Source organism: Saccoglossus kowalevskii, chromosome 19 (assembly GCF_978046115.1).
Source record: "Saccoglossus kowalevskii chromosome 19, keSacKowa6.1, whole genome shotgun sequence".
NCBI classification, from domain to species: domain Eukaryota; kingdom Metazoa; phylum Hemichordata; class Enteropneusta; family Harrimaniidae; genus Saccoglossus; species Saccoglossus kowalevskii.
In genome coordinates this window covers 12,387,189-12,411,934 of record NC_140659.1, presented here as the reverse complement: position 1 = coordinate 12,411,934, position 24,746 = coordinate 12,387,189, and the positions used below count along the sequence as shown (strand labels likewise).

The 24,746-nt window shown below is 33.2% G+C and overlaps 2 protein-coding genes across 2 annotated transcripts; one reads left to right on the top strand and one right to left on the bottom strand.

The window, feature by feature from the left end:
* Nucleotides 1-604: 604 nt before the first annotated feature.
* Nucleotides 605-6,103, top strand: LOC144352203 (uncharacterized). Its single transcript, XM_085493816.1, has 11 exons — nucleotides 605-737; nucleotides 1,877-1,976; nucleotides 2,313-2,400; nucleotides 2,589-2,674; nucleotides 2,769-2,877; nucleotides 3,552-3,744; nucleotides 3,964-4,103; nucleotides 4,262-4,327; nucleotides 4,441-4,487; nucleotides 4,633-4,784; nucleotides 5,769-6,103. The coding sequence occupies exons 1-11, from the start codon at nucleotides 716-718 to the stop codon at nucleotides 5,966-5,968; spliced, it is 1,203 nt and encodes a 400-aa protein (XP_085349942.1). The 5' UTR covers nucleotides 605-715; the 3' UTR covers nucleotides 5,969-6,103.
* Nucleotides 6,104-7,801: 1,698 nt separating this feature from the next.
* On the bottom strand, nucleotides 7,802-23,467 carry LOC146730286 (transient receptor potential cation channel subfamily M member 6-like). The gene is made up of 17 exons (XM_085493647.1): nucleotides 23,383-23,467; nucleotides 18,840-18,876; nucleotides 17,006-17,122; nucleotides 16,666-16,740; nucleotides 16,260-16,432; nucleotides 15,902-15,942; nucleotides 15,581-15,627; nucleotides 15,234-15,283; nucleotides 14,676-14,719; nucleotides 14,231-14,298; nucleotides 13,433-13,461; nucleotides 13,055-13,114; nucleotides 10,781-10,983; nucleotides 10,488-10,557; nucleotides 9,645-9,739; nucleotides 9,207-9,250; nucleotides 7,802-8,183 (listed from the first exon to the last, which is right to left on the bottom strand). The coding sequence occupies exons 7-17, from the start codon at nucleotides 15,611-15,613 to the stop codon at nucleotides 8,163-8,165; spliced, it is 717 nt and encodes a 238-aa protein (XP_085349773.1). The 5' UTR covers nucleotides 15,614-15,627; nucleotides 15,902-15,942; nucleotides 16,260-16,432; nucleotides 16,666-16,740; nucleotides 17,006-17,122; nucleotides 18,840-18,876; nucleotides 23,383-23,467; the 3' UTR covers nucleotides 7,802-8,162.
* Nucleotides 23,468-24,746: the final 1,279 nt, after the last annotated feature.

Below are 24,746 nucleotides of genomic sequence, written 5' to 3'. Positions count from 1 at the left end.
TTTAAAGTTCGTTTTCATTTTGAAATTGATTTTCGATTTAAATTTCGTTTTCATTTTGAAATTCGTTTTAGATTTCATTTTAAATTTCGTTTTCATTTTGAATTTCATTTTAAATTTCGTTTTCAATTTGACTTTCGTTTTCATTTTAAATTTGGTTTTCGATTTGACTTTGATTTTAAATTTCGTTTTCATTTTGAAATTCGTTTTAGATTTCATTTTAAATTTCGTTTTCATTTTGAATTTCGTTTTAGATTTTGTTTTTACTTTGTTTTTATTTTAAGTTTCGTTTTAACTTCCATTTTGGGGATTAACCTTTGATTTAATTTTTACTTGAATTCACAATTTAAAATTGTTTATTAATTACATTTATTTGCCCTTTTACACGACGAACACGATGACTAGAACGATGAACCCAAGGTATATATGTATTTTTTTGTGGGTGCTCATTTTTTCCTTATTTTACATCTCCATTTTGTTCGTAAATTTGACGGTGTTATTGAGTATTATTGACAGAAAAAAATCCCAATTGTTAATTTGGGTTTCAAATTATATTTATTTTTAATATCACTTTCAATTTCAATTTGAAATTGGATTTCATTTTACTTTTACTTTTTTTGACCTTTGCCCTACCCTTTGACATTTGTCACGTGATTTCTGATGACCAATCATTTACCACGTTCGCCATTGTCTGGATAACGTGGTGTTTGTTTTGTGGATGAATGAATCGCATCTTAGCGGTAAGTATGTGCGTAAATCATCCTAATAATGTATAGCTTAGACACGCGATTCCTAGACAGCGTTCTCATACCCGTGTTGATGTCAATGGAAGGCGATGAAACAAATCGCATCATGTTATTTCTCAGACCACTTGCATTCAGCACATACTACCGGTACGAGTGTGGTAGTCGTTTCTTATTTACACGAGTAGTATGACCCAACGTCACGGGGGGGGGGGGGGGGTAATCACATTGAAGTGCTATATGTATATATGGCGCCAAAAGTGGTCCCAAATTCACCACTGCTATCTGAAAAGAGGTATGTTATTTTACCCTGTCTGTCTGAAAACGGGTATCCTTTTTTCATTATTTCTGTCGAAAAAGGGGTCCATATTTTCCAGACTGTCTCTAGAGCTTGAGTGATCTAACAATGAATGAAGCTGATTGTTTCTTTCTGTAACTTCATTTTGATCGTCAAAGTCCTCCCCGGGAGTCCACCTGCTTTTCCCTTGGTACCATGTATGCTTATTGTCTGAAAACGGGTGTCAAATATCACAGTTTGTCTGTCAGTATTTTTTGTCAAGTACCCCCCCCCCCCCGGGCCCAACATACACACTACTAGTATTTAGATGCCCAATAACTTGAACTTGACAGGCAGTAATTATCAGTTACTATTTGAGCATATCTGAAAACAAGGTGGGAGTATTCCATCTCAGCATAAGTTTTGTAAAGAAACTTAGTACGTTCAGTACATATAGCTATGTAATCCTTGTAAAACGGTGGGTAGAGTTCTATTTGCACCCACCCCTATCAATTTAATGTTCCTCTGAAAAACGCCTGTAGTTGAATGTAAAATTGACTGGTGGGGGTGGGGGCTAAAGGTGAACATTAAATTTCGGGTTTGGGTTAGGGGTAGAGCTGCAAATTAAACTCTTTCCACACTCCATATGATGCAATGTAATGTTGCTAGGCTAATCACTCACTGTATGCCATGACACGGTGCAATGTAACAGTGGTACAACATGTAATGTAACAAACGTCCTGTGCGAATTACTTTTATATGAACATTTTGATACTAGTAGTACAAAATGTATCTAAAAATCTACTCAACAAAACCTGTTGAATTACAATATTAAAAAAATACCAACGATTGCTTTCAGTAATGGAGCTGTCAGAATTTATAAAAAACCTGGTAGTTCGAGGAAAAATCAATAGTGTTATATTAAGGTACTTGCTGGCAGATTTTGGCATCAGGTGGAGGTAAGCATTTACACAAACTTGACCACTGACCAACGGTGAATTGTGAATTATAGTCGAAAGAATACTTTGCAGTTTACATGTCGTTATTAAACATAGTGTGTGACTTCAAAATGACATTCTGATTGAAATATTTCAGTGTTTTTATCTGACTGGTTTGTTTTTTATCATCAATGTTCATCGGTAAAGTACCAAGTACTACATTTATTAACACAGTATTCTGTAATTCTGCCGGATATTTGCATTGATGACTATATATATATATATATATATATATATATATATATATATATATATATATATATATATTTGACACCTTACACATGTGATCTACTTTAGCCTGTCTACACTGAAACGCAGAATGAATGCCTGGGGAATAATGAGATATCAACAAGTATCGCCCGATGACGTACTAAGAGCAATACAGGTACTGACAAATTAACCAAAGAGCAATTTTACAAGAGCATGCTGGCATTATAGCATACTTCATTATTCATTGTAACCGAGTCCGTTGTATTGCAGGATACAATATACATTAAATAAAATAATTAACCGCACAACTACTCAACAAACAGTTCACAAGGGTATTTTTCATTTTTTTGTGTTGCTGTACAGGAGGAAATGCGTGGATCAGGCAGACTTTTGGGAATTAAAGCAATGCACAAGAGAATTAGGCAGAAGTACAAGATTCTGGCAACAAGGTGTATTTCGTTGAGATAATATGAATTTATTATTTTCGACCTGAGTTGTTAATCGATCATGAAATTCATTGTTTTTGTTCATTTTATTTGACAGAGATCAGGTGGAGGCTGTTATGGTAGCCAACTATTACAATCACATTCGTGAACGAACAGGAGGGCGTCTGGTGAGATATGTTGGACAAAAACGTAAATACTACTCTGAGGTGATCATTCATTTAATTTCATTTTGCTATTTTATGTATTATGATGCGCTAGTAGCTAGTTATTTGTTTTGTGCATGTGGATTATTGGTCATTATAGTGGGTACTATGTGCTGTTTTATTACAATTATACTACTTTCTGTATCGTGCCTATTGTTGTGCCCATGTATGGTTTTTACTGATAGTTAAAGAACAGTTTCGAGGACGCTAACTATAGTTAACATGCTGTTTTGGGTCAAGATCATATACACATTTGAAACCCGTAGCGTATTGTATGAAATGGGCAAAATATATGCGCTGCCAAATACCCTCACTTGTTGTTTATATATCTCTAATCTAACCGAAACTGGCATAATTAAAAACACGCTCTTGCCCAATCAGAAGGACGTTTTCATGCAATTGCTGGCATAATATAGTTGTAAATTAAATCCCAGAATGATATATGCAATTTGTGGATGTGCTTCTTTCGAAACACCTGACATCACTTCATCCATGTCTTTCTCTTACTGTTTTTTGACTCATTCTTTGTGTTCATTGGCTTGTGAAGTTATTTGAATTATTATAAATTTAGATATTGTTTGAGTAGGTTATTTTACTATATGTACAAATGGCATCATTTATCATATGAGAGAGCAATAACTATAGTCTAATTTGTGTAACATATGATGCGAATATAGGGACCCAACTGGTACTGGCATATCGATGGTTATGACAAACTAATGGGTTTCAGGAAAAAAGAGTTCCCATTTGGTGTGCACGCTTGTATTGATGGGTATTCAAGGAAAATTATATGGTTAAGGGTATATCAAACCAATAATGATCCACTGGTTGTCTGCAAATATTATTATGACGCTGTAGCAGAACACAAAGGTGCAGTATTATTTCTTAAATATTATGATGTTATATACTCTTAAATATATAGAAAATCAAACCACAAATGAACAAATCCATTAGGCCCGCTTCAATCGGCTTAAAATAAGATTTATCATAAGAGTGTATAGAATTTTGAAAAAAAACCGACCTAAAATCAAAATAGTCTTATTTTTATCACATTGATTTTATTTGTTTATGAATATATTGCTTATTTAGTTTGTCAAAGTCGCACACGGTCAGATCGTGGAACAGAGTTAACTGAATTAGTCCAGTGTCAGATATATTTAAGAAGAAATGGCGATGACCAAAATGCCTACAATAACGCACACAAATACGGTACATCTATGTCGAACCAGGTGGGTAATATCATTTGAGCGATATGCTGTTACTATTTATCCATTCAGTCACTATTGCTGTGTTATTAACACTATCGGTGTGTTTGGTTATTTCATTAATTCTGTATTTTGTATTCATGTTTCGTGTATATATATATTTTTTATAAATATCTAAACAGTGCATTGAGAGTTGGTGGACCCAACTACGGAAATACAGTAGCCAATTTTGGAGAGAGGAGTTTGCGGTAAGATTTGTATTTTTTATTATTGTACTTTGTTTAACCCTTATATATATGTATATATATATATATCCACTGACAATTTAACAGACAGTAGAATATGCCTTCGTAATTTTCAGATGCTAAAAACCAAACAACAATATGACAGCAGTTGCTTGCTTGACAGGTATGTTATGCCAGAATGCACTATGAAACAATTTGAAATTTATGAATCACAGACAAAATTATATTATAAAAAATTACGAAGGGTTACACGTTTCGGTCATATCAACTTTTCACATGAATGTGTCTTATTATCGTTTTTTTTACAGAGATTGTTTGAAGTATATTTATATGCCACTGTTAGAAAAAGAACTTGAGTCCTTTGCAGACGAATGGAATTCACACAGAATACGAAAACATAAAGGACAATTGAGACCAAATGGCGTTCCAGAGGATTTGTACAAATTTCCTGAATTGTGTGGTAAGCAAGTGACATATTCTTTGTTAAACTTTATAAACTTCATATTTACACAATACAGTATGAATCGCAACTACTTGTAGCGAATCATTTTTCTACATTTCAAAATCTGAAACAAAACTGAATAATTGTGTTGAAAGGTTGCCTTCTATTACCAATCATCTTTCTTTAAAAATTAAAAATAAATAATTGCAACGCCTTCTTCATTGTATATAATTATATATGCTATTATTATACATCTGTCACTGTAACGCCATAAGTTACAGCGTGCCGTAATTTTGTGGTATTTTACGAGGTATTTTCATCCACTCACCATATAGCGAAATGCGAATTCCAAATATGGAATGATTACGCGCGTAAGCGTCCTCTAGTAATAAAAACAAACATGATGCCACCAGGGTTTGATCGGACTCTACACAAAAAAGTTCGCTGATTGTGTTCTGAACATTTTGGATGGGCATTCGGATGATGTCTCTTTGGAAGGAAAAGATACTCAGACAGTACGCCGTGCATCGACTTCCGCGCGATACTCTAGCTGTACTGTCTTTGTGCATACTTTGAGATATCCTCGTAATAACCTCATATACATACGCATAAAATTACAAGATTCTCTAATAGTATTTAATAGGATGAATAGTGAAAATCTATTCCTTGGTGAACTATAACCAATCTTTTTTAATGAGAAATTATTGATATTAAATTTACTTTTTGGAAAGCGTGTATCAATCTTCGATTCAATCCTTGCCACTACTATGCGCGTACTTTTAGTGGTATTTTAGTGAAAACATGTAAATAATATGTCAGAGGTTTATGTACTCAAAATGACTAATTCCGTAATAATACACACAGTTGCATGGTACATGCGTTTTTTTATTAGTACCAATGAATAAACACATTCCATGCCACTTTTTATCGAAAGTACTGATACAAAATTGCAGTCAACGCCATATTGTTCAAGATGTTGAATATTTTATAATTTTTCCGCAGGAGGAACCGACATGGGTTACGCAGTGAGTGAAGAAGATCTTCGGTCCATTGCAGAAGAAAAAAGAGTTGGCGTGCCACTCCCGGACTATATATCACAAGAGTTTAGAGCAGCCGCTGATGCTGAATTGTCTGACTATTTTGATGTAATCACTGAAGATGCACATAAAGCATACATGTTTCTCCGGTACATTTTCAAATAATATGTTGTTATACATATTATATTTATTTATTCAAGGTACTGAGGCCAACGGTACGGCAACCGAGGTGACTCACCACATTGATTTCAATAATTAGGCTTTATTTTTGTATTTTTTTAAAATTTTATTTCCGTTTTAAATTTTATTTTGAATTTCACTTCATTTTTTTTTTCAATTTTCGATTTAACTTTGGTTTTCAATTTGACTTTAGTTTTCATTTTAAATTTCGTTTACGATTTGACTTTCGTTTTCATTTTGAATTTCGTTTTCAATTTGAATTTCGTTTTCATTTTGAATTTCGTTTTCAATTTGACTTTAGTTTTCATTTTAAATTTCGTTTTCAATTTGACTTTCGTTTTTATTTTGAATTTCATTTTCGATTCAATCTTGGTTTTTATTTGAATTTTTATTTTTCATTCAAATTCATTTTCGTTTTAAAATCCATTTTCATTTTAAAATTCATTTTCGTTTTTAAATCGCTTTTCATAATCAAATCTATTTTAATTTTAATAAAATCTCTTCCCAGTCTTATTTAATCTTGTTTCTGAATATGAATATGAAAAACTGATTATTGTATTATCTGATATTAAATGATATGTACGGTTGGAGAGAATAAAGTCCATTCAGTTTTATAGACTTGGGTCTTAGTTTGAAAGCTTTACTGCAACACAAATAATACTCCGTTTTGCAGACTAATAAAGGTTAAATTGTTAGGATAAACAATGAAACATGAAAGCCATCAAATATGGCAGATCCCCTGGAATCATTATTATATGCATTGGCTCAACGTCTAGATCTACAAGGTTCTAGAAATGATAGTTATGTATTTAATGAGATCACAATGCATACAAGATTAACAAATATGATCATCACATAAGTCCAATGTCTTCAATAAAGCACTGGTTGAATGTCCATCAGCTAAGGTGTTCCTGACCACACAAGTTCTTTTAAATACAGTTCTGATACGAATTGAAAATTGTTTTTTTTTGACAAGCATCAATTCGTTCACACAAACACAGGATTATTCATTATTTCAGTTGTTGAAGGAATCAGACGTGTACAATAATGAAAGTCAGATTGACAGGTGATTACTGCAGTATATATATTTATTAACTTATAGTAACGTATAATAATATACATGTGATTGTGTTCTATTTTATGTATACAAATAGTGCAAAACAAAAATAAACTGATCTGCCATTTAGTGCAGTTTTGCAACATGCCCCAATGTGAATGAATCGTCAAAAATCACAAACAATTCGAAAGTACCATAAAACTATGGTATAAAAATTATACCATAAAACTTCAATAATGTTTACACTATTCATAGTAGCTTCATAATTATATATAACATAACGGGGATGCAGTTAATAACCAAATTATACATAATATAATTATGTTTATCTTTCACACACAATGCATTGAGCATGTGTACATACCATGTACAACCTCCCATAGTTAAGTAGTATGTAGCGATAGCATGTCATTTTTAAATGTGCTAGGCAGAGTTGAGGTGGTTTCTATGCTTAACAAACTCACTTATTGGTGACCTTGTCCTATTTAAAAAATCCTTCATTTATAGAACCATAAAAAATGGCAACAGTATATTTTTCAAGCTAATTGTAAAGCACATTAACACTGAAATGTTTATATAGGACAGATTCAAGATTATCACAAAACATTCATTATATAAGACTTCCATTAATACTATTTGACATGGTGCATATATGGGTTATAATGTACCTGAGGACATTATTGTAGCCAATGAAAAGGGTAATGTTCTACTAAACTACTTGATTTTAGGAAGGCAGTTGATAGATGAAATTTCCAATGACGTTTTTATTGAAATAATTTTCAATTGAGTTATTCAATATTAACTAAGGCAAAAAATGATACATTCTGAAATGTTTATTCCATGCTAATCTGTGTGCACCTTTAATAATATTTGATACAGTAATTTGATACACATTTTTTTTTATCAGAAGCAATTTGATAAATAGCATTGAATAAATAAATGCTGAAATATACATAGTTTTATTCACTGCACAGTCTTTTAAATGTGTAAATTGAGTGGAAGCAGGTTATCATATTTCTTTTTCTTTTTTCAAATTCCCCTTTGAAATAGAACAGAATCTCTGGGAGGTTACAACTTAAAATGATCTTGCAAAGCAGAAAGTGTTCAACGTTGACTTTGTTACTAAGCAGTGTTCAACTGTATCTGCAAAAAATAGAGTATAGTGTTATTAATTAATAGCTAAGCATTTCAACAAATTAGAAAAAAGTAAAATTCATTAAACACAAAAAAGTCCCCATTGGAATTAGGAAAAATGTTATTCATGCCAAAAAGAAAGTGATATGGACCACAAGTCATTGAAAATGACACAGTCCCCGTTAAATTTTTGAAAATTCCCTTTGTGCTCGTCATATTAAAGCAAAGGGGTTGTCGCGAGCGTGTCCTTGAAACTTGAGTTCCAAGTGGCGTATACAACAGATTGTTTATTTACATCAAAACACGTGTTCTGTGTAGTAGTAATATGGCCAAAAATAAAAACAGTCGTTATACGGCCATCTTTGATCTGATTATGAAACACACTGATATGTATGATGTATGTGCCAAATACGAATGAAAATGGTACATAAATTGTGGAAATATAAGTAGCGAGGCCCAAAAAGTCAGATGGCTGTCAATCGGCCATCCTTGACCAGATCTTGAAACAAATTGTCATGGACATGCATCCTAACATGTATAAAGTACATTTATGTGCCAAATTTGAATGAAAACTAACAGAGCACGCACGTCCAAGATACCGCACATAAAAAAAAACAAGATGCCTGCCAGTCAACCATCTTTGATCCAATTGCGAAATAAATCGTCATGGACATGTATAATCTATGTACCAAGTTTGAATGAAAACTGACAAAGCATGTCCAAAATACAACATTTTCAAAAAACAAGATGGCTGCCAGTGGGCCATTTTCAATCGAATCGCTAAACCACTGCATGTGCATATGTCCCACATAAAGTACTAGGCACATGCAAAGAACGAACAGACTGAATTATAAGTCCCTGCTTCAAACTTCAAAAAGTTCAAAAAAGGACTAAGAAGATCTTAATAGACTATAGAAGATTGATTGGGTTATCAACATTTGTATTCTACGTTGTTTTTGCCAAACATGGTGAGACATGTGGCTATTTATAGAAGACTGTAATCATTATGATGATGAAGTGGTGCCAACTTACTTCTGATGCACTATATTCAGCCATACTGTCGCTGAGTTCTATTTCTGATACAAATTAGAAAAATATTGCATAAATAAGCATTTTCAAACACAAACAGGTTTTAGAGCAATGACACTTGACAAATTGCATTCAAATGTAACTTCCACAAAACAATTTTCTCAAGAAAGTCAAACATCTTATTGTTTATGAAAATGTCTCACTGTAATTATCCATCTCGCACTGATTGGAATCCTATTGTCCAATGTTAAACTTTGGACATAAATCAAGAGTTATCGTCTAACATTTGCCTATCATAGGTAATTGAAATTAAATAGTTGCAAAGCAGTTTATGAACAACTTCAGAGATGGGCAGAAAGAAGTTAAAACATTTATCACTTACACATTTAAGGAAGTGACAATTATCTTGCCTCAGTTACCGGTATAAATAATTTAATTTACCTGGTAGGTTTAGATGAACACAGTATACTGTACAAATGTGATCTTTTGTAAAATCCACAATAGCTTTTCTGGCAATACTGTCCATTCCGAACAACCTGAAAACATGAACATAAAACAAGAGTTGTCACAGGAGTTTGTTCAATTATAACAAGTTGAATGTCGTAGTGATTAGGAATTGCTGTGTTATTGATCTGTATGTTGCATCATTTAATTTAGTGTCAAACTGTGTTTTAGCCATAGATGGCATTGTTATACCCCCAGTGGTGATGGCATTTCTTTCTTTTCTGTTAAGGTTTGGGGGCCAGCCAAACACAGAACTAAACACACCTTTTTCAGGTAAGGTTAGGACAATAAAAATGTTAAGTGTTTTGTATGGAATTTATTTTTACTCATTTTTGACAAGTTGAATGTAAAATATAGGAAAAAAAGTATATTCGCTGGATTTTATTTTCACTGAATCATTCCTTCAACAAAAATAAATTCCAAGCAACAATAAAGTATTTTACAGTAGACAGACTGAGTTCCAACATCATGCACAATAAGTAAATAACACTGATCAAATTATTTAAAATTGAGTATTCAATGTTTATAGACAAGCCGTTTTCCGGTTGCAGCTTAAAGCAAATACTAATGACACATGTTCTTATTAGCAGTGATTGCACTAGTTTAGATCAGTATTTTGGGGCATGTCACATTATTTAGTTCAGCCTGGCGCTTTCAGGATCCCTGTAAGGGTTACTGAAATTGTAAGTATATTTGAATCAGTTTAATTTAGTATTAAAATCTAAGCGCATTTTTGGGGAATAAAAACAATTTCCTGTTTATAAACAGAAGGGTACTCACAGATCATTTGTGGCTTCATCTAACAGATCCCACGTTGCTACAGCAACATATGTCAACTGCAACCAAACCCCTGCAAGTTATAAAGATATTTATAAATAAATAAATAAATATAATAACCAGACATTTAAAGATCCAGCAATACAAACTAATTTGAATAGAACTATAATTTCTGCTTCGTTTCATTTTCATTAGGGATGGTCTATTTTTATTACAGAATATAATAGAGTACATGTATATACAGTCATCACTTGTCACTAATTCAGAAAGATTTACACTTTAAGAACATGTTTTACCTTGCAAATCAACTAGCATAAGTTTGCCATTATATTTGTGAAATGTCCAATGGGCAAAGCATGCCATCTTTTCAAAAGTATCATCAACAGTGTTGAGTTGAACTCCAGTATTATTAATATACTTCTGAAACTTTCCAGGAATGTATGGCTCTATTGTGTAATATGTGTCAGGAACAACTTTAATCAAATGACAAGGTATCATACTGCAAACAATATAGAGCATAATATAAAAATAAAGATTGTGGACATTGATAATATTTCTAGGTTTTTACTAACCAAGGAAATGTAATCATCCAGGTATGGCAATTGTTCCAGTTTTTACAATATGTTCCCCCATGACAAGCAACCTTGCAGTTAAAATAGCTTCACTGTTCAGCAGTCATGATCCAAAGTTCATAAACATCATAGTGAAATCAAATAGCTTTGGCTTCATTAACATTCAGTTTAAATGTCTCAACTCATGTGTTCAGGACTTATCACTGATGAGTTTGAAAGCAATGTTCATCATTATAATACCATGAACAAACAAAGACATTAACTACTGAACCTTCAATTAGTGCACAAGCTCTCAAAATGCACACCAACTGACTTTCCACAAAATAACACAATGTTGTAAATGTACGGGCAGGGTGATATGTTCATGGGTATGTAACAGCAGAAAAAGTTGCATAAAACAGCAAGTTACACAAAAAATGTGAAATTTTTTGTCTCTCTGCCCGTCCTGCCTGATATTTTCAATGACAGCTGGACTGAAAATGTTGTTGTAAATTAACCTTGGTGTTTCACCATACTCAGGAGGTGCTATTTGCTGGAACAAGTCGCATAGCATTTTTCCAAGCATCTGTGTTTGAACCTCCTAAAATTGAATTGTCAGTAGGCAAGTTTAGGGTATTTTTATGATTGGCAACATTGAATCAAACAATGCCCAGGCAAATTTCTTGTGTAAAGCTGAGATTATCAGAATACTACATCAGAAACATTTGTTTTTTAGCATTAATAATAAATTCGCTAATAAATGCAGTGAAAGCAAATAATTCGTCACATTTTGTATGAATGTATTTACACAAGAAAGATTACATTATGAATGCTCAGGAGGACAACTTTAACAAAAAAAGGTGTTTTAGTAACATTTTGTTCTAAGAGAAAGTCAACAAGTTGTTCAAAACCTATTCAATAAATCAAAGAAATGAAAAAGCACGAAATAAATATTTAAATATAGTTCATGAAAACAGTTTTTTTTTTTACATTTGAAACAAAATACGTGTATTGCAGTATCACACAAGGACTTGAGTGGATATTGTTTGTAAGCACATAAAAAATAGCTTTTATCTACAAATCAAAAGGGAATATTGTGTTTCCATGTGATAAAACAATATACGTGGTGAAAAATTAAAATGTTTTAAAAATGTAATAAATTCAACCAAATGTGACATGCAAACAACTGCTTAAAATAAAAATCAACAAAATTTAACATGCAAACAACAGTTGATTAATAATAAACTAAACAATATGCAGTAACTGCATGCTTACACGCTTAGCCATAATAAATTCCACTTCTTTAAATGTCTTTCCATGGTTTTCGTAATAATTTTCATGCATCATTTTGATGCTTGCTTGAATATGTTCTTTATAGACATATTTTGTTTTATTAGATAAAACTTCACATTCTGCAATGCTGCAGTGGTACGCATTACGCATACCACCATTGCCAATGAATTTTCCTTTACGAAACTTTATTTTAATGGAATTGTTTTCCCATGAACATTTTCCATTTTGTTCATAATAAAATCTCAGGAGTTCCCCTTCAATAATAGGGCCTAAGAAAGTAAAATTTACAACAACAAATAAATATAAAACATCAAAATCCAAAGCACCAAAAGTATTTCACATACATAATTTTTAAAATATTCCTATATTCGTTTTTGAAAAAAACAAGCAATGCATGGCACAGTCCTCGTTAGTTATCAAATTTAAGACATATAGTTTTGTTTATAGTAATATAGTTGGAACATAAACATGTCAGAAGTATGGATCTAGAAGATAATGCTTGATTATGATGATTTTTTAACATTGTTGAAAAGTTGAAAATAACAACATATCAAAAAATGGAAATAAGGAACACCTCACTATGCACTGTACATGTAAATTGTAGGTGTCATGACAACAACATAACAGATTATATAACATGCTTGATGTACACACTACAGCTTTGTAAAGTTGCAGTTTTGTATGCAATAACATCAGCACATAAAGTAGAGTTTTTCTGATACTTACCAGACTCGAATGGCATGCAAGTTTGGCTTCGACCAAATGCCAACAGTGTTGCAATACTTACTGATAAAAGAGAGATATAACATTTGTTTAAACATTCTGCAACAGTTCATTATGTATTCCACAAGACCAGTTCATGCTACAATATATATCATGCAAGAACAAAACTAACAACATGTTATCTTGCTCAGTGCTCTGTCAATAAATTATGTATGCTATATGAATATTTAAAGAACATTCAGAATATTTAAAGTTTCTGAACAAATTTTCACAGAGAAATTAGGAAAGGAATTATAGTGAGTTTAGTTTGGATTGCTTGAAATCTATGTACATGTAAATCTATGTGGAAAACTTTTCTTAAAAACATTATTTATTACATACTCACTGGATGGTGATGGCTTTTGATTGGCCTGAAATGTGATGGATGTTGAAATATTTATTAGTAATTTGTACTGCCATAAATATACATTTGTACTAGTTTACAATATATATCCAGCAGCCTCTGACTAATAATAAATGTATGCACATACTAGATAAGAGCCAAGCCAATGAGCCAAGAATGACATCAGAAGCATGTATGCAAAAATATATGGCAAACACAAGTTCCAAATGGACTTATAAACTTCCCTTGAGGCATACTTTTACATACTAGGAGTACTATGTACCAGTGTATATTGCAAGTGAACAGCTAATAAATCAACAATCATGAAATGGAACAAATCTAGGAGAGGTCTACCCAAGGTACATATATTAAAGCAATCAGACTTGCAGTTTTCAAGAAGAGAAACACAGAGAATAATGGACAATCAGTAGTAATATGATTAGCTCCACTCAATAAAGTTGACAGCAGAGATAAAAATTGGCAGAAAGCAGAAAATAAATTATTATGTAAATTGGGTAATTATTATGAATGTATTCAAACCCAAAACTAATTAGGTTGCTACATTGAATTTATGGGTAACCACAAAGATTTTCATTATGTGCGAAGAGTAAGACATTATTGAATACCAACCTGAATTAGATTTTCACATGAACGTTTTTTTACTGACAAAAACACAAAAGCAAAGACAAATTGCAAAGACTATGATTCTCATTGAAAATAGGTTATTCACTAAAACGTATATACTATGTTTCACTTTGCAAGCAAGTAAAATAGAAAACAGACAATAGTAAACATACCAACTGTCTAGGAAACTTTGCAGAGTCACTGTGAGATACTTTTCTTTTTACTGCAGTCATAAGAGAAGCTGCAAAAGTGACAAAAATAAGTTTTTGAAAATGACGCAATCCAAGTTATATTTGACAACTAATATAATCTGTTCATGGATTATAGTTTATTCAGTTTTGACATGTACTCAGGGTCAAGGCAATAAGTCCACCCCGAAAACTGATAATCAGCAGCTAAGTATTGAATTATGTCTAAGATTGAGCCACTTGGATAAGAGCTGATGTTCCATGGAGATCCTTGATTGATGCATTTCACAAACTGAAATAAAATCACTCAATTATAGACACACTTGACCATGGAATACGGAATTCATAAAGTCTACAAACTTATTTCAACATTTCATTAAACTCCAGGCTAATTACCGAATTGTTTCAAGTAGTCAAATGTGTTACTTACATGCACTTGAGGTACCGGTAATGCTGTTCTCTACCTGTAAAGTACTAAAACATTATTGTTTAACCTAAGGCAAGATTTATTGAATGTGAGTTAACTAGTTTTATTAAATGGTTGTGTGCCCGGAGACAGTTGCAAAAATTGAATGTCACAGTTGTCTCTTCTGACTTTTTTTTGTATGTGCAAATTGCAAGTGCTAGTGCTGACACATAGTGCACAGCAGCAAGTTCATATTTCAGATAGTGCATTAGAAATACTGAACTATATTTTCAAGATGACCCTAACTAATTATTGTTATCACGATAGAAAGAATTGCCAAAACAAATGAAGAGCAAATGAGGCCTATAGTTTCAGATAATTGTTTTATAATATAGCAATATATTATAAAATTATTCAAAACAAATCATTTCGTAGAATTATTCCATATTAACACAATACAATGGATAGTATTGAGAAATCAGTCAACCAATTCAAGTATTCTACACAATCAGGTACAGCCACATAGAAACAGACAGATACAACACAAGGAACAATAATATATAACAATCATGCACATCTTACCTTTGAAGCTGATCTAACAGTTTCAGAAAGTTGTTGTAGTTGATGTGAGGCTGAATAATTGAGTAGACATAACTAGTTACAATGTATTCAACACAAATTCAATATAAAAATTTTGCTCAAGCATAATGTCAGGTTTAATATATAATATTTCATATTACTTTTGACTAGAAGATTCATGGAACTTTAAAACACTGTACAAACAATTGGAATCAAAATGCTTGGTTCAATATGGAATCATTAAACAGTATGTGCTTGGCATATAGTGTACCAGCAATCCAAACATAACATGACAAGCACATGGCAGACATAAAGAAATGTAACATTCAATACAGTATAGTTACACTTACCACTATAAATACTACTGTTCTCAGATTCTTCATGAATTGAAGGATTTCTAAAAAAAAAAACTTCCAATAAAACATTTCTGTTTAGATTGCAACAATTTATGATTATTCAGCTAAAGATCACATATCCCTGCGCTTGTTTGAACATGTTCAACTTTTATCTATTATCCACACTATGATGACAATTTTCTAAACAATTACAAAGTGCTTTGATCCACTAGATTCAAAAATATTAAACTTTCGCAATATATACAAGTTTAAACTTAAAGTAAATTATATGTGAAAATTTTGGTGATGTTTTACTGTGTAGTTTGAAATACATACTCTTCAAGTTCAGATGAGCTTTCACTATCTTCAGCTAATTCCTGAAATAATAGAATATTCTTTATTGTTACAAATCGCCCTAGTGTGTATATGCATGGAATACAATTATTATACATCTAGAAATTGCTGTAACCTATGAAGTTCAGAATGTACCAACTTATGGCACTATGTTAAATAACTATACAAATTAAATCAGCAGACCAATTCACAACATGGTCACATGACCAGGTCACTGGCACAAATGTCATTTACATCATATTTCATTCAATGCATCTGCTATATTATGTGACTGTACTGATTTAATTTAAGTAATTTTGTGAATAAGCTTATAATAAATTTGCACTAAGTATATACTTACAGGAAAATAAAAACAAAATGACGACTTGCTCTGAATATGGATATCTTCTTTGAATTCTGGTCCACTCGGACCCCCTAGAAGTTTGCACTCCTTTTTCAGCCTCTTCGGGACTCCAAAAATTCCATGCAAGCATCAAACACATTTGACAATGTCAGAGCTTTGTCAAAAGGCACCTACAAAAGATGCATAATTTCACAATTTACATTGAATTGCATAATCATTTGCAATGTCATACAATAATTAAGTACACAAATAAGCAGAGTGACTCTACTGACAAATGATAGTTGTTGTCAGCTTATGGCAAAGCAAACAAGACAAGTCATTGTCAATGATATAATCCTTGTTTGTATTATAGATGTGAGATATGTATAAAGTGGATGCATGCGAGAGATGTACATAAACTTACCAACTGTTTCAGGGTTTCATCTTTTCTGTATTTTTTTCCTTTTCTGTCACTGACTAGTTTTGTCACTGTTAATAGCTAAAACAAGAAAAACAAACATGTCAGTATAAACTAAACATTGAAAACCATTTCAGCGTTAACAACTTCATCTGATTTTATCTTGCAATTAATTATTTTTTTAATATTAGATTATATATGAACAACATGTATTATGATAATATTGTGAATATTCAATCAGTATGAGTGACAAAGAATATTAGTTTATCATTTCTAAGTGAACAGATTGTTAGAAGTTGGCTTAAAAATTAAACTCAATACCCAATTCAGTTTTCTAAGAACTTACATGTGCAGTGTTCTCCCCAGACTCTAAGCCAAGCATCGCGGCTAATTTACATAACAATACATCTTATTTGCATAATTTTGTTTGCATAATAATTAGTTTCCCCAACAAACATTATAACTGAAATAAAGAAGAGATACATATCTCATATATTTTTTATCATTTACATTCATTTACATTCATTGTGTTTTATGTGTGCATCATGTCAAATACAGTTTGAAATAGAACAGGAAAGAAATGGAAATACTTATAGCCAGTCAGTAAATATTGTTTATCCGTGGAGGTAACTGGTTCATCATTATTTTGTGTACAAGTAGTCAGTTTTAGTGCCAATGTTACTGTCAGTTCATACGACGGGGGGGGGGGATAATAATTAATAAATCAATAATGACATTTTTTTCTATAACGGCATTTCAAAACTAAAGTCAGCGATTTTTCATTGATCTATCTATTATTTGTGTAACGCTACGATCACCGTAACATTGTCAGCTGACGGCATTGCGTTGAACGGGTATTCACCGCTGCTGTTGCGATCATCGGTCCCTGACTTTTTTGTTTAAAAATACACAAACTTAGAATGTTTGCTTAATTAAAACGATTCATTGATGATTAACTTAGAAATTACATCAAAATCGCCAACGAAATGTTGTTTTTAAACATCGCGGAAAAACATGCACTCTGCGCCGCCATCTTTGTTACCTCAATCAAAATCTCCGTTGTAACCCAGCATGCATCCGTTGTGATGTCACTACATGCGTTACGTCGCCTTAGGGTGGCGTTCCTTGGTAATGACGCACTATGAAGGAGGTATTTCTAGAGGTCAGGGTTCGTTTTTTCCTCGTCCGTCTCGTCTGCAGTTGAATAATTTTTACTTCGATTTATTTACAGTTTTTTTTTCCGATGCGACTTAATTTCACTTGTTTTTTTAATTCTTGGTAATTAGTGTCACTGGCGATGAAGTAGTAAAAACGCAATTAATCGCAGTGCAGCAACTCGGGATAGACCATCCCGACGCAATTGGCAAATTATTACTACCCTAGTATTTTGGGTTTGCCAGCTCCGCACCCTTGATAGACTTGGTAACTTCTTGTAGACTTCCGTTTTTATCACTGTTTTTGTAAGGCTAACTATGTACAAAGGCGGGATTACCTTTCGATCAATACATGTTATTGTTTTAAAGATGTGCTAGACGCGGCTGACACTTGTAAACAATACAACGTGAATAAGCATCGCGGGCAGGATTTCAAGGATCGCGGGTGAAACAAAAGCGACGCGGCTGTTTGTCTAAGCGACGCGGGCCCGCAGTCCTTGAAAGGCCTGGGGAGAACACTGATGTGGGCATCTCAATCCAGATTTAGGACCTCTCCGGGAACCTCTTCTTAGTTCTTTTTGTTTTTCCCTTACTTTGTCCCATGCATCTACAAAAGATTTTAAAGAATGATTTCTACATATGCGTTATCCTGCCATTTCAAGTATCACAATGTAACAATTAGCAATGATCAGCAGAATGAAAGTTTCCTAATGAAAAAAAAAAAAACACTTTTATAATCAACAAACAAATTTAGTTTATTCTTGTACACAAATCTACTGATTTGTTATGTTAGTTTAAAGTAAGCACCTCAAAATTAGGCCGCCATGTTTGATGCTTAAATATCTCATGTGAAATACAAATGAAGCAAAAAACATGTTGTGTGTACAAGCATGGGTTGCAGGAAAAAAATGACAAAACTTTCGTCAAAGTGTAAACTTGTACAATTAGGACATGCAAAATTATAGATGCATAGGTGAAAAACATTGTCATTGAAAAATTTCTTTGGAAAAAAAATATTATACACACCTGATCTGTTTGATCTTCTCATGTTCACAACACAGACCTGTTAATGGTTAAGAGAAAAAAATAAGAATAATGTTCACTGTAATAAATACAACAACCAGTCAACAATATTTGGTAAACTGATTCAAACTGATTACCATAGTACCATACTACAAAATGAATGGCAACAGTCACCAGGATAACTGAATGGATGCATTAAATGGATAAAAATACTTTCACCCTCGAAAGTCTCATGGCCTGTCATGATTTGACATTATGAAAAAACACAACAAGAGCACTCAAATCACATAGTTGAAATGTGGCAAAACCTTAGAACACAAAAGTTCTTTATTTGCAAATTCTGAAATAGAAAAGGTATTTGGTTGTGTAGCAGCTGGCCATCAAAGTTACTTCCTGAGGATGACAGATTTTCAATCCATAATTTCCTTTAAATTTTGAAAACTGTTTATTCAAGTTTATTAAATGTATGGGCAGAGCTCCAGAAGGAGTACCTACACTTTATGCAAATTTTTTAAAAATTATGCTAATTTATTCATGACGTAGCAGTTTCTGTGCTCATGAATATTCATTAATTTGTGGGTCATTACATTTTAAAAGGGGCGATATATTATTTTTGGGGGAAGAGTTAGAAAGGGGGATTAGCAATCCTTAGGGGGTCAATACAAAAGAAGGGACCCATTTGGAGAGCAGCCATGCTCATCGTGTCTGTTGTTGCACGTGACCTACAGCTGTCAACTGTGTTCGTTCTTCGACTGTGTTCGTTCTTCGACGACTTCGGCTGGCTTCCACGTGGGGTAGTATTCTTGTGTTCTGTTTTCCTGACTTGAGTTTTTGAATCCGCTGTTTATGATTTTAACGTCTTTCATGTCTTTTGTAGGAGTGTCCAATCCGTGATTCGAACTTGCGATCTTTGAGTTCCCAGCGCACTGTCTTGTCCACTGTACCACGAGTGTCTTCACACAGGAGTTAGGATTTAAGTCCTATTCATAGGACACTGTCTTCACTAGCATTCAAAAATCTAACTAAACATACTGGATTCGAACCAGCGATCGCTCACATTGCTGACATAGTACAAATCAACTGAGCTATGTGGGTAGTCATGCAAATTAAATAATTTGTTGTCATATTTAGCTTTATTGCCAAATGGTGTTTGCGAAAAAAAGATGGGCAGGCAAGGGAATTGAACCCAGGTCCTCCTGATCACTATGTAGAGAACTGACCCACAAGACCACAATGGATTGACTGGATGTATTTGCATTTGATAAGACTATATAGTGTGTATATATATAGAAATACAACATATTTCTATTATTGAGTTACAATTGTCTAAAAAATTGCCAATTTTGTGTTTTTACTTGTGTAAACTATATGCATGCCATAACCCGTTAGTGTACATCTTGCCAATTGGGTGTTTGCCATTTGCGTTGCCCATACCTGACCCGACCCTAACCCTAATGCCAAGACACGTTCCTGTTAATAATTCCGTTGCCCATACCTGACCCGACCCTTACCCTAATGCCAAGACACGTTCCTGTTTATAATTGCTCAACAATGATACTCTGTTGTGCACTGTCTGCGAGTAAGTTGCATTGATGTCAACTGATTAAACAAGTCGCGTTTAAGTAATTTCCACTATTAACAAGTGGTTAAATTGTGACAATAAATGTGTGGACAAATATTTGAGATTAATTTTGGTGTAGACAACTCTCGTTTAATTATTTTACACCATTACAAGTTGTTAAATTGAGAGAATAAATGTCTCAACAAATATTTAATACTTAGTTTGATGTAAACAACTCACGTTTGATTAATTCCCACAATTACAGGTTGTTAAATTGAAAGAATAAATGTGCGGACAAATATTTTAGACTTATTTTGGTGTAGACAGCTCTCGTTTAATTATTTTACACCATTACAAGTTGTTAAATTGAGAGAATAAGTGTGCAGACAAATATTTTAGACTTATTTTGGTGTAGACAGCTCTCGTTTGATTATTTTACACCATTACAAGTTGTTAAATTGAGAGAATAAATGTATGGACAAATATTTTAGACTGATTTTGGTGTAGACAACTCTCATTTAATAATTTTACACCATTACAAGTTGTTAAATTGAGAGAATAAATGTATGGACAAGTATTTGAAACTTATTTTGGTGTAGACAACTCTCATTTGATTAATTCCAACAATTACAAGTTCTTAAATTGACAGAATGAATGTATGGACAAATATTGACCATTATATTTGTGAGTAAATACCTGTTGTTTAATTAATTTCCACCTCTACAAGGTTGAGAGAATAAGTGTGCGGACAAATATTTTAGACTTATTTTGGTGTAGACAGCTCTCGTTTGATTAATTCCCACAATTACAAGTTGTTAAATTGAGAGAATAAATGTGCGGACAAATATTCTAGACTTATTTTGGTGTAGACAGCTCTCGTTTAATTATTTTACACCATTACAAGTTGTTAAATTGAGAGAATAAATGTGCGGACAAATATTTTAGACTTATTTTGGTGTAGACAGCTCTCGTTTAATTATTTTACACCATTACAAGTTGTTAAATTGAGAGAATAAATGTGCGGACAAATATTTTAGACTTATTTTGGTGTAGACAACTCTCGTTTAATTATTTTACACCATTACAAGTTGTTAAATTGAGAGAATAAATGTATGGACAAGTATTTGAAACTTATTTTGGTGTAGACAACTCTCATTTGATTAATTCCAACAATTACTAGTTCTTAAATTGACAGAATGAATGTATGGACAAATATTGACCATTATATTTGTGAGTAAATACCTGTTGTTTAATTAATTTCCACCTCTACAAGGTTGAGAGAATAAATGTGTCGACAAATATTTGATACTTATTTAGGTGTAAGAACTCGTGTTTGACCAACTTCCACCATTGCAAGTTGTTAAAATAATGAAATAAATATACTGGTATCATTGGATATTTGATTTAATTGTGAAACTTTCTAACAAAACGTTAACTGCTGGCTTCGAACCCTCAATCAACAATTCCGCAGACACGGTATAAATTCAACAACACCACAGAAGATATTCGTCTGTTGCCTGAATTGTTTTCGTAATATAGGGAACGCCATCGACACTTTAACAAAACTTACCTTGACTTGGGTCTTGTTTATCTCTTGTCACAATCTGGAAACTGTTGAACAAATTGCGCGTCGTCCAGTTTAAGACGTTAGTTATTTTATTATTTATTCATTCAGTTTTGTATGGTGCAGTTTTGTGAGGTTTATTATTTTTTGCGACGTTCTTTGTTTACTTGTTTACGGTTTGAGAGATTTCAGTTTATTTGATTTACGTTTTTACGGTAGCTCTGAGCGGGACTCGAACCCACTGTCTTTTCAAGCTAATTTTGTTTTATTTTGATGGCACGCTTGTGTACCACGCTACGACGTTGGTCGTTAAGTGGTGTTCATTTTTCTAACTACTCTAGTGCTCCGATGAGTTGAACGGAAAAGCCAAAACGATTGCTGGTTTCTGATTGCTTCGGTTCTGGTGAGTGTGTATCTAGTGTGATTCGAACCCATGTCGTTTGTATTGGGCGTTTTTTTATTTCTCATGGTAGCTACGCCGTCATATGCAACCACTTCCCCGTTTTATTGTGATTTTGAGTGTTTAATGATGTCTTCCTCACCCGTCACGCCATGACCCAGTTTCAACCACACGGCCATTTTGCAACACAGTTCGTGACCCTCGGCGTCACCCGACTGACTATATGAGCGTTCTCTTCAACTGTTAAGCTAGGATTTATTACCGTTATTATCATTATATTGTCACGTGATTTGTTTTACCTTATGTGTAATGTCTTAAGTATCTTTATTGTAATTTGTATATACCAATTCGTATATACCGAGGAAACGACCCCGATTGAAGGTCATGTATTTTATGACGTCACCAATTCGTGTGTAGGTACTGCTTCTAGATCTGTGCCAATGTATGTGTTAAGAAAATATGAAAATTGTAAATTAAATTGGGTGAAGTAATCATTAACATCAGAACAATAACAGGGGAGAGTTGTCACCAACATCTACAAAAAGAATCACGCCTCTGGTAGTTTTATATGGACAGTCCTTAGCATTTTCCACTAACATTGCGATTTCTGTAATGCAGAAAATAACCTTTGTGCCAATTTACACGAAACACATGTGATCAATGCTATTTTCGGTCTTTGCGAAGCTCAAACTGAGTTGGAACACGAGTAACCCCCCCCCCTCCCATTTCGATTTTGAAACATCCTCAGAACAGTAACTGCAAAATACCGTCTAAATAGAGTGCACGTTGAACCTAATCGAAAATAATAACAGAAAACTACACTGGTACTGTGGTAGTATGTGCTAAATGAAACTGATCTGAGATGGAAACACGAGATTAGTTTCGACGCCATTCCTCGACCAGAACACTATCAACATGATTATGAGAACACTTTCTGGGAATCGCGTGTCCATGCTGTACATCGTTGCCCTCCTAGATGTACAAGGACCTCTTATTGGGAACAATTTACTAACAAACTTACCGATACCAGGCGATTTAGTCACAAACTGTACATTCACGAAAACAGACACCACACTCCAGCAATGGCGAATGTAGTAAATGATTGGCTATTAGTAATCACGTGGTAAATGTCAAAGGGCAGGCCAAAGGTCGAAAAAGTGAAAAGTAAAATGAAATTCGATTTCAAATTGAAATTGAAAGTGACATTGAACAATAAATGCAATTTCAAAACCAGTTTAATAGTGGTAATTTACTTCTATAAACACTATTCAAGAAAACAGTTAACTTTACTTAGAAAATAAAGATGTGAAATAAGAAGAAAATGAGCACCAAAAAAAAAATACATGTATACCTGGGGTTCAAAGGTCATACATTCGGGAGCATGTTTTTACGGTTAATACGTTAAATTTAATTTAACGAAATGAAATTTGAATGAAAAATAAAAGTTCAAATAAAAACCAAGATTAAATCGAAAACGAAAGTCAAATCGAAAACGAAATTTAAAATGAAAACGAAAGTCAAATCGAAAACGAAATTTAAAATGAAAACGAAAGTCAAATCGAAAACGAAATTTAAAATGAAAATGAAAGTCAAATCGAAAACGAAATTTAAAATGAAATCGTAAACGAAAGTTAAATCGAAAAGTAAATTGAAAAAAAAATGAAGTAAAATTGAAATCAAAATTTAAAACGGAAATTTAAAAAAAAAATACAAAAATAAAGCCTAATTATTGAAATCAATGTGGTGAGCCACCTCGGTTGCCGTATTTAGCTGGTCGTAACTCCTCGAAAGATATATATCTGAAGTTAAGCAAATTCTCCTTAAGGCTGAAAAGAATTACACTCAACTGGGACTCTGATACTAAAGAATTGATGAAAACTATCATGTCTGATGAATATGCACACAGTGGAGACGCGGAAGAGAAACGCATGTGGGGTTTCCTCAGTTACGTGATTGCGGAGGAGTCAAGTTGTTGCAGTGTATATCGAACTGTGATTGAGTGCAATTGGTGTGTAGCTGATCTGAAGGCAACTAACTATAGGGGCAGTGTAAAATACACATACGACCAATCAGGGTTTTCGTTAGAAGCCGAACGCCGGCTTATTTGCCGTCTACACGAGCTCGCACGGCCGTCTACTGTTGCAGAATTCAATTGCAGGTCATAGGCCACATCTGTTGTCACGTAGTTGATTGCAAAAAGTGACGTCCAAACGTGGGATCGCACAGGGAAACAAGACGGGAATAAAATCGCGCAAAATTGAAGATTTTTTTTAATTTCAAAGGTATATATTACTTTTTATTATCTACTTTGTCATTTTTTTACGAGGTTTTGTTATTTTCGCGATTATTTACGAAAAAAATATGATTGTTGCAACCCAGGCTCGA